The sequence below is a fragment of the Amblyomma maculatum genome, chromosome 9 (assembly GCF_055883805.1).
Source record: "Amblyomma maculatum isolate TAMU_Amacu chromosome 9, ASM5588380v1, whole genome shotgun sequence".
NCBI lineage: Eukaryota > Metazoa > Arthropoda > Arachnida > Ixodida > Ixodidae > Amblyomma > Amblyomma maculatum.
In genome coordinates, this window is record NC_139352.1 from 95507389 (window position 1) to 95518533 (window position 11145).

Below are 11145 nucleotides of genomic sequence, written 5' to 3' on the forward strand. Positions count from 1 at the left end.
CCAAATGTCGTCGTAGCTTCCTCGCAAGGAGTGTTCCCACCTTTGAATTTGGCGCACAAAACAACTGGCCCCTCCCTGTCAAGTATGTGGCGCCATCTGTTGCAGGTACATCGAAATGTGTTCGTAAACAAGAAGTCAAGATGGACGTCTCCACGTTTTACGGCGGGGCGAGTAAGTTGATCTTATTTTCGCGTGCTCTCTTTCCAAATGGTCGTGAAAAACGGAATTTGTCATGTGAAATAAGCCAGTAAGGTAATGTAGAAGGGGCATGCTGGATTTCATTACCGTAGACAAAGAAGGAATGCTTCGGTGGGCTCTCAGAATTGCGCGTCCACAAATGTGGACACGGCGCCTTAGTGCCGAAAATATTGTTACGAGACACCATTCTGTGCGCACGAGAGAAACGAGGACAAGGAACAAGAAAACGAGGCACGCGCGCTCGCTCGAGTAAGAAACCATTGACGTGGTTCGTGTTGTCCTCGTGCTTCTCGTGCGCAGAGAACGGTGGCTCATAACAATATCAAAGAGCCGCATTCTATCCTCAATGTTCTGTTTTTTTGCGCTCAGACAGCACCAGATTGGCTCATTCCACGTAGGTGTTCAAAACCATGCATCCACAAGGAGAAAGTTGGAGGATTCGAGCGCTGAAACATTGCTTAGAAAAATCTCCAATGGAGATGTCTCCGACAAGACCTCTCCGATGATGAAACAGAGGAATGGCAAGGTGAAAACAAGGTAACATGAACATTGGTAAATGTTGTACTGATTGACTAATTCTGTAATTTATCATCTAGGATCCAAATGCTGGTAGACCTTCTTCTTCAGTTGTGGTAGCGGCACCCAGCACTTCGCGGGATAACAGCAAAGATCCCGAAAAGAAAACACGAAGTGCCAAGTTTTCTGTGAAGTGGGTGAAGGGGAGGTTTGTTCCAGATAATGCAAACTGCGAATACAACCCACAAGGAGGAGGCTCGTTGCCACAAGATCCAATGGCGTACTTTTCAAGACATATCACCACATCCCTCATTGAAGACTTTGCAAGATACACAAACATGTATTATCTGCAAAGCAATGGACTACAGCTCAGAGCTACACCTGAAGAAATAAGTGTCTTTCTGGGGATTTTGATGATTATGGGAGTGCTAAAGTTCCCACGAGTGCGGATGTATTGGGAAAAATCAACGCGCATTCCAACTATTGCTGACTCTGAGTGCAAAGCGATTTTTTAAGCTCAGGGCTGCTCTCCACATCACTGACTCGAATGCACCACGAGATATTAACGCCCAGGACAAGTTCTGGAAGGTGCGACCTCTTCTCGAGACACTCGGGCAGCGATGCTTGGAGTTGGAGCCTTTGGAGCACTGCAGCATTGACGAGAATTGCTTTCACCGGGCGGGTCCCTGCAAAGCAATTTGTTAAAGGGAAACCAAACCCTGAAGGCGTGAAGGTATTCGTGCGATGCAGCTCTGATGGCGTAGCCCATGATTTTAAATTTTATCAGGGCAAGGGTACTGGTGTCAGCATTGAGCACTCACATCTTGGACTTGGCGGCTCTATTGTAATGCGGCTTGTTGAGATGTGAAGCTGTTTCTTGAGCTCAAAGAAATGGGAATTTTGGCAAGCGGCACAATCAGGGCAAATAGATTGTGTGGTTGCTCTATGAAAACTGAGAAAGAATTAAAGAAGGAAGGAAGGGGAAGTTCTGATGAGATTTCAGAAAATGGCGACATTGTTCTTGTGCGCTGGCATGACAACGGTATTGTGAACATGGCTTCAACTGCCGTGGGCTTAGGCGAAGCAGGCACTGTACGAAGGTGGAGCGAGTCTTCTAAATCACACATCGACATTGAATGCCCTCAAGTCATCCTCGAGTACAACAAGTACATGGGAGGCATCAACAAGATGGATTTTTTGATGTCCCTCTACCCACTGCGCACAAGAACAAGGAAGTGGCCGGTGCGAGTAATATCGCATTTTGTTTCATTTGCTCTTTGCAACAGTTGGTTGGAGTACATCAGAGATGCAAACAATATGTAACTGCCGAAAAAAAGCACATTAGATTTGCTCGCATTTCAGAGTGATGTGGCTAATAGCTTAGTCGCCTGCAACAAAGCACCCCCAAAGAAGCGAGGCCGACCGAGCAACGAAGGTCCACAGGAGATCAAAAAGAAGCCTCACAATGCAGAGCCATTGCCAACAAGCACAACACGCTATGATGGCACCAACCACTGGCCCCAGGTTATGAGCATACCAAACGCACAACGATGCAGACGCCAGGGCTGCACTTCGAAGAGCCGCGTTCGCTGCCGGCGGAATTTTTCTTTGCCTGTCGTCACAGAATGACTGTTTTTATCTATTTCATAAGCCTTGAACAAGTGGCTACTCTTCTGTACCTTAGGTATTTTCAGAGTAAAACATTTATTCATTCCTCATACTTAGTAGAGAATACAAGAAAATGTTGTAGTGTTTGCACTCATGTAGGAGCTTTGAGGCGCCATGTCCACAAACGTGGACGCAAATAAAATGGGCTCAAATATGAAAATTTTGGCGTAATTTCTTGCACTTGACTTCTGTCTGGTGTACTGATCATGAATAACACAAGGAAAAATATTTTCTTTCAGAAAATTTAATTCGCGCCTGAAGGGGATATGCTTAACAATTACAACCTTCTCGCCTTGGAACGCAAGCAAACTTTCTGCCTCCAAAGTGTCCAGAATAATACTAATAACACCACCAAAGCATCGCAGTAACTAACAAAAAAAGCCAGAGATAAAACTGCATTAACGCTGTAATTATGGTTATAAGAATCATGTTGGCTAGATCAGCTAATCCGGTACATGAGGTTGTCCGAATTTCATGACACATAATTCGAGCATGTGTACGGGTGTTTACACAACTCGGGGGCTGTGGCAGTTTTGAAAGTAAAAAAATTAAGTGGTTTCCAGAGTTCATGGCCTTGACGTGACATTTCCATCAAGTCATGCAACGATTTCCACAAAAAACATTCGACAAGGTCAATCACTTATTGAAAAGAAAGAAGTGAAATAAGCTGTCTTAAAACACGCAAGCAATTCAAAAATTAAATATTTTAGTTCCTTTGTAATTTTGGAGGGCCTTGTTCAATGTCATAATACAGAAGATTATGCTTATTGCTAGTACTAAACTGCAGACTGAACTATGGGCTGCTAAAGTACATCAACAAAGCTTTTTCAATTACATAGTCACTGGCTCAACGCCTGGCAGGGACAGTTTATTCTGCACCGTTGTGAATCTCGCATTGCGGGGCAGACTGCATGCCTGTTTAACGACCAAACATTTTTTAATTACTTGCTAAATGAAATTCTGAGATTAAAAGCACTTCAGCAATGTTTTTTTGTGGGATCATTGTTGTGTATGTGTGTGTTTGTGTGTCTGTGTGTGTGTGTGTGTGCGTGCAGCTCCCTACAGAACGGATAGATGGGTGAACTATATGTTTATTATTTCAAGGCCTGCACACAAACCTTTCCACTGACCTTTGTAAGCCTTCAGGTAGCTGTCTACATGCAAGATAACCTAACCTCCCAGCAACACAAATATTGTGGAGAGAGATCCGACCGTATTATGGCAACACAGGTATATAACGAAAATGAAACAGAAAACAATTCGAATGTCAGACTGTCATCACCCACGGGAGAAATGGTGACATCTGCTCATGAGTTTCAAACAAAAACACCCTGCCAGATGTGCCGCCAGCGCACTGCAAGCGGCCACTGTCTGATCAAGCATAGCCAAGAGGAAGGACAGAATATGAGAAAGTAAGGCAGGGCTTTCTCGGCTCATGTTCCAAATATGTAAAAGTGGACACTGGCCACAAGTATGCACTACAATGTAGCCAGGTACACAAAGGAAGCTAACAGCCACCAAAGCCAAGGAAAGCCAAGGCTAATGCTTTTTTAACTTTGCTATGTTGATCAATATAAAAATAACAACCATTTTATAGCAGGCAGATAATTTTACTACAAAGTAGAAAAAACAACCCCATGCCGCTGGCTGGATCTGAAGCTGCCATCTCCGAATTTCGCATATTATGGCTGTATGATCTCCTACTGTCATAGGTATCTATTATTAGCCCATCCTAGAGAGTGTTCAACAGTACTACTCCTGTCCATAACAGCAGTCATATAATATCATGCATAAATGCGAGTGTCCCATGAAGAAACATGATCTAACACAAGAGTGAAAGCTGTTCCAAAGCAATTATGTTGCCTATGGCATCAAGACCGCCAGAACCCAGGCCCTCTTGTTATGACATGCAGATATGAAGGAAGCCAGCAGCTACCTGTTTCTCAGTTGTGCAGTGCCAGTCAATATGGATTTAACAATGTAACAACTGACCACAAAGCAGAAGAAAATGTCTGATGTTCAGTCAAACCACTAAGCCTAGCCAAGGGGCAGATCTAAGGTGGGGTTTGTCCCCCACTTACGCACACACACACCAAATCAAGAAAATCTTGAACCCTGGTTTTTTTTTCTCAGGGAAAACTAATGATACCCCCCCCCCCCTTTTTTTTTTGCTCTAGAAGTGGCCCATAAATCTACCTAGAAGAATGCAAAATTCAAGAATCTTTTAGTAGGTCTGTAAACTGAAGGACCTTCAAGACCTTCCTACAGCATTTTAGAGGCAAAAGGGTTTCTAGGGCTTTCAACACCCATTACATGCACTACATACGTATCGGTTAGATGGACATGCCGCGTCATGCATTATGTCACGCTTTCTACCTGCCGACAATCAGCCTCCTGACAGCAGAGGCTATGAGGATAGGGATATCTACCAGCAGGTGCAGAACAGTGAGACGAGCAAATGGCAGAAGGTATGCAAGAAGTAGCCCTCTATTGTAGAGAAGGGACAGCAACCAGCAGGGAGTGGCTGAGTGTCCTAGCTGAGCCGAGGTGTATGCACGAGAATGTGGAGAGTGCGTTTTACTGATGAGACCGCTAAGGCCCGTGGGCTCTGCTATCCTGCAGACCAGACAATGGAGCTTGTGGCCGCATATATCAGAGTATTTTTCCCAATGTCCATATCCCAACCATCACTGGTGACTGTGCTTGGTTTCGGAACAACGAAGAAACAGACCTGGCTGACACCACTACCAATATGAAACAACGGTTGCAGTTTTGGTGGCAATGCAGCACAAAGATGATGCGTATGCAGCAGGCAACATTTTGAGCAGCATGCACAGAGTTTGAGTGTGTTTGTTTTTTGCATTTATTGTTTTAATGTAATCTGTGCCTTTCTTGCTACTTTGGTTTATCACGGTTGTGAGCAAGCAGCAACCCAATACAAAGAGTATGGCCTAAATCGACATACGCTAGCCATTAATATAGACTCACTGTTGAAAAACTAATTTCCCTGATATTCGCAAGCAGAGCTAAAAGTGAAATGCTGCACTGTAAACAGACAGGTGGGCATCCTCGCCTTGTGTGCAGTGATATTTTCACAACACAGTGACATCAAACTCCTATCGCTGCACAGGGAACTGACTAACGTGTGCAAAGGCAACACCTTTCCCTCAGCTTTGACAACTGAAACATACGGAGAACAAACAACTCTAGCTTCACTGCCTTAATTGTTCGTGCAATGCCTAACGTGGAAAAACACATCTTGCTTCTGCTGACCTGGCACTACAACCTTTGTCATCTACATGCAGTTCCAGATGCTGCTGAGACAGGTCAGTTGGATTCAAGTGGTTACACTGAAAGCACTATTTAGGGGACAGAGCACCTAAATTTTGGTTGTATGTTCTTGTTTTGATATGACGGCCGAAACATTGGTAAACAAACTCCCGCGTAGAATTATGCGCAACAAACCTTCTGATGCTGTACTGCTACCTGGTGGAACACTGAAGATCAGAGAAATTCCAGCGCTTGCTAGCAGCAATAAAAGCCCAAATTCATCGTCCCACAATTTGGACATTTAAACACGGAACATACGAAAACAATAAGACGCAGAAACGAAACGGCTAGACACCGAGCGTTCGTAAATAGGTGCCCATATAGCACCAGTATTTCAGCAAAACCACGGTGGTGGGTGAGGAGACCTGAACAAATAACAGTGCCGACTGAGCAACGAAGCCCGGCCTAGTGGCAACAAAACATGATTTGCCTATTAAATACGGGTACCACCACCCGCCACACTTGGGACGCGTATTGGTATTACGTGGTGAGCGTAAGCGCGCGTGCTCGGGCGGCGTGCCAGGAGACTGTAGCGTCACCCTGCCCTATCGCGAATAGTATTACGTCAGGCTGTGCGAAGAACCGCGATCGTAGTCACGCATTCACTGGCCACCGAAGCTGCGTAACGGAACGTTTTCCTCCTGTGCCCAGATCTGCGTCAGAGCAGCTGACCTGCCCTTCACACGCTGACCTCTTACTGCCCTAACCCGCGTCTGCGAGCAGGGCTTCGGGGAACTTCCAACATGGCTCTCGCGCTGTCCGCTCGAGACGCACAGCACGCAGACACGCCCGTTCGTCCCTTCCTTCAGGGCGACGTGCAACGCAAAAACCGAACACCATGGAAGGAAAGAGCACTACAGCGAAACTCGCCTCCTTGAACTCCTCGGTGGTCCAAAGTTCGGGCGGCTTGTCGTACTCGTCTCCCGAGTTGTAGCCGCTTGGGTCGGCGTCGTCGTCGCACGCCGAGGCCGCGTCCTCGACCGCTGGGCTATTGGCTCCCTGCGACGTGCTCGGCTTGGCGGCGAAGCTGTTCACGCCAGACGCGCGATGGTGGGCCTTGCGCAGGCTTCGGTGAGGCGATGCCCTGTGCCTGCGCTTGGAGTGGCTCGGGCCGCTGTCGACAGCGTCGAACTCGTCGAAACCACTGGCGGACGCGTGTGCGGGCCGCTTCTCGTCCCGCGAGCTGGCGTTGGCCGCCGCCCAGCGTGGCGGCGAGTTGCGGTTAGCGAAATTGTACTGCTCGGCAGAATGGCCCGAGTGACCATGGCGGTCGCCATGAAACGAGCTCGGGTCGGAGCCGTCGCCCTCGCTTTTCGACTGCGACGACTTTTTCGTGGGCAGAATGGTCATGGCGCTTTTTCCTTTCGTGTACCGATGCTAGGAAGTCATCAATCCTCAGTAGTTGGCTCGCAGGAGCACTGAGAGTTGACAAGGAAGGGAAATATCACTTCGTTTATGAGCCGAAGCAGCCGTATGACACACAGAGCAGCAGCAGCAGCTGGAACTTCAGAATTTCGACCAAAGATGGCGACTGCTAATGCGTTGTGACGTCATGCTGATTAAAATTACACAGTGTCGCCAGATCAAAAACATATTTTTTTCTAACAAAAGTAAAAAAAAATCCAACTTGCGAGTACAATCCTGTATATAAAATAACGCACGACATATTACCGAACATGACTATATACCGGAGAAATTTCGCGAAAAAGCAATAAATAACATAAATGTCCTTTCTTACAGTTTCGGTTTCAACTGCTTGTGGCGTGTTTACGCGCTGAGGTTATATGAGGCGTATAAAGCTAAAATATGTATCCTTTTTTTTTATTAAGGCGAAAGCCTTAATGGGTCATGCTGTCGCGGACAAAGTGTATCCCGCTTTAGCGGTGTTCTGATTGGCCGAGGGGGGATGCCTCCCTGCCATCTGCAATGCCACACTTGACGCGCGCCAAAAAACGCCACGCACGTACGCGACAGGACCGATGGTGTACCGTCCAAACCAAGACCGATTGAAATTTGGTCCAAACACACTTGCCGGAGAAAGTTTGATAGATACTGCGCCTTTCCTTTCGTGTAAACCAATTAGGGCGAAAGCCTTTAATGGCTCATACTGTCGTGGACAAAGTGTGTCCCGCTTTTGCGACGGCTGTCGTGTGGCGTTCCTTGGCTCGCGTTCAAGTATGGGATTGCAGATGGTAGGAACGCTAGACAAGGTGAGACTTCTCGAGGGAAGGCGCTGTATGTGTCTCACTTTCTCCGACAAGTGTGCGTTTGGATGGTACGCCATCGCTCGATCCTGTCGCATGGCGGACTTGGTTTGGACGGTACACCATCACTCCTGTCGCGTACGTGGCGTTCTTTGGCGCGCGTCAAATGTGGCATTGCAGATGACAGAGACGCATCCCCTGTTACGTTTCTCCACCGACAAGTGGGACAGCTGACGCGGCCACCGCTTAGCAATCAGAACCGCGAGCGGATCGCGGCCATTTCGACGCCGTTCATCGGCCGCGCAACGCTTCCTCCCGCGGGCAAGTCTCAACGTGATCCTGCCACGCCCCAAATGTGTGTGCGTGCGTGTGTGTGCAAACGCCGGCCAAGCCCGGAGCTCGGGGGAGAGTGCGCCGCCCTCGCCCGTCTGCAGGAGGTGGAGGAGATGCGTTCGGACCACCTGCGATTGAGTCATCCCATCTTGCCCAGACTTGCCGAGCTCTCCATTTCCTGTGAGGGCTTTTCCTTTCCCTGTGAACTGGAAAACCTATAAAAAGCAGCGGCCGACTCCGATTGCACTCTCCCCTGATGGGGCGGGGCAGGTATGGTCACCGCCGCTTGCGGCGGAGGCTAGCCTGCCACCGAATTTTGATTTGTTGTAGGCCGTCATCGCACCCGCCACCGCTTTGGCGGTGAACGACGGGTTGTTGCGGCGCGCGTCTTTCTTTCCCTCTTCCTTTTCTTTTCTTATCTATTTTTTCTTCTGTCTGCCCGTGATACTAAGTGACACGGGCCGAGGCTCTTTATTTTTCTTTCCTTTTCTGCCTCAACATAATATATATATATATTGTTCGCACGAGGCAGCGGAGGTGGCTGAGCTACAGAGCCAGTAGCAGGCCCGTGCATTTTCTTTTCCTTCTTCCTACAGCCACAACAACAACCGCTCCGTGGAGACGACGCTAGACACCAGCTGTATGAACGTGTCTGTATTCTCTCCGGGTCAGCTTCTCTGCCCGTTCTTTCACGATGTTGCAGTAAAGGTTGTTTCGTTAGAAGACGCCTCGTCTTTGCTGGCACCTTTGATGCCGTCCACGGAGCCACCAGGCCAACGCTACCGAGGGGCCGCGCGCCGCATGTAACAACTTGCGTCAGCGGTGGCCTGAGCACGCGAGCCACAAACGTAACTGCTGGCAGCGGTACGCTACCCAGGCGCACGCGCAAACCAAAACCTAATACCCCCCTCGGCCAATCAGAACACCGCTAAAGCGGGGCACTGTCCGCGACAAGCATGAGCCATTAAGGCTTTCGCCTTAATAAAAAATAGGATACGTATTTTAGCTTTATACGCCTCATATAGCCCCGCCGGGGTGGTGCAGTGGTAAGACGCCCGACTACTGTGCCGGAGTTCCCGGGATCGAATCCCGGCTTCGGCGGCTGCGTTTCGATGGAGGCGAAACGAAGTTCCGTGTGCTGTGCGATGTCAACGCACGTTAAAGATCCCCAGGTGGTCGAAATTACTCCGTAGCCCTCTACTACGGACCCCCTTTCTCTTTATCCACTTTCAATCCCACCTTCATCCCTTCCCTTACGGCGCGGTTCAGGTGTCCACAGAGCAAGTGTGACAGATATTGCGCCTTTCCCTTCCTATGAACCAACCAACGCCTCATATAACCTCAGCGCGTTCAAGTGTGCGATTTCAGATGGCAGAAGCGCGCTAGACAAGACACCTTTCAGGCTTTTGCCTATCACTATTAGTCGCTAAAGTCCCTCGTAATTATTTTTGTTATTCTGTAGCAATGCTTACGCAAGCCTGCCAAAAATGCTCATCATTCACGGGACCAAAACGTGTTATCACCCACGCCATGAAGAGCGGCTGGCTGATCCTGGCCCTGATAGGGCTGGAACAGGTAGGTCGACGCCGCTTGCGGCGGGGGCTATAGCCTGCCACCGATATTAATCTGTTGTAGGCCGTCATTGCACCCGCCACTGCTTCGGTGGTAGACGACGGCTGTTGTTGCGGCGCGCGTCTATCTCTCTTCTTTTTCTTTCTTCTCTATTTTCTCTTCTGTCCGTTGATGGAGGCGAAACGAAGTGGCGGTGGTGGTGGTGGTGGTGAAAAACTTTATTTAGTGGAGCCGCGAAATACTCGTTACAAGGGCTGGGCCGGCTCCTGATCACGGGTGGTGGCCAGCAGGCAGTGCCTGACGGCGACCGCTTCAGCCCAGTCGACCAGTCTCCTTTGTGGAGCCGGTTCTGAGCTGGAGACCGCGATCTCCCAAGCCTCGTTGTCCGTAAGGCGCCATTCGGCCGGTGGTTGAAACTCCGGGCATCTGAACATAATATGTTCGAATGTAGCTCTCGGGGCCTCGCAGAGGGAACATTCGGACTGATGAGTAGAGGGGGAGAAGAGTGCCAGCAGTGCTGGGGAGGGAAAGGTGCGGGCTTGAAGGTGTCTCCATGTTATTTGTTGTGGTTTAGTTAAGGAGGGGTGTGGGGGAGGGTAGTGAAGTCTTTCAGACCGGTAGTGTAGTGTAATGTCGTTGTAGGTGATCAGCCGATCTCTGGCACTGCCTAGGTCCTCGGTATCTGTTGCTCGGTCGACGTATGCTCGAGCAGCAGAATTGGCCGCTTCGTTACCGGGGTTGCCCGAATGGGCTGGTACCCAGACAAGGTCTACTGGTCGGGGAAGTGGCGTCCGTGTGCTGTGCGATGTCAGCGCACGTGGCTGCGTTTCGATGGAGGCGAATGAGTGAATGAATGAAAACTTTATTGGTTCTTTAAGAAGTAGTAGCGGTAGAGGACCGAGTCTTCGTCTTGAAGTCTGTGTCCTCCTTGGCCGCGGGTGGGCCCCTCCAGGGCTCCACTGAGTCGGGCCACCTCGCTTGTGTGTGCTATGAGTGCCCTTTGGGCATCTAGCTCGCAGCTGGTGAGCCGGCTCTCCCATTGCTCCGTACTTGGTGCTTTGTGTTTGTGAAATGCTTGATTTCTTCCGCACTCCCATGTGACGAAGTGCCGTCCGTGTGCTGTGCGATGTCAGCACGCGTTAAAGATCCCCAGGTGGTCGAAATTACTCCGAAGCCCTCTACTACGGCTTCCCTTTCTCTCTTTCCACTTTCACTCCCACCTTCATCCCTTCCCTTACGGCGCGGTTGAGGTGTCCACAGAGCAAGTGTGACATATACTGCGTCTTTCCGTTCCTGTGAACCAATTATTATAGGCAGCGGAGGT

The 11145-nt window shown here is 49.2% G+C and overlaps 1 protein-coding gene across 2 annotated transcripts in view; it reads right to left on the bottom strand.

Moving 5' to 3' along the window:
- The window catches only part of LOC146179780 (OTU domain-containing protein 5-B-like), a 31819-nt gene extending 24562 nt beyond the window's left edge, over window positions 1-7257 (bottom strand). Inside the window, exon 1 of one of the 2 annotated variants that reach the window (XM_084579339.1) lies at window positions 6583-7257. In XM_084579339.1, the coding sequence (XP_084435465.1) occupies window positions 6583-7062 (480 nt within the window). In that variant the 5' untranslated portion in view covers window positions 7063-7257. The remainder of the gene's footprint in view (window positions 1-6582) is intronic. The other variant, XM_084579338.1, reaches the window with a different exon arrangement.
- Between the last annotated feature and the right edge of the window lie 3888 nt (window positions 7258-11145).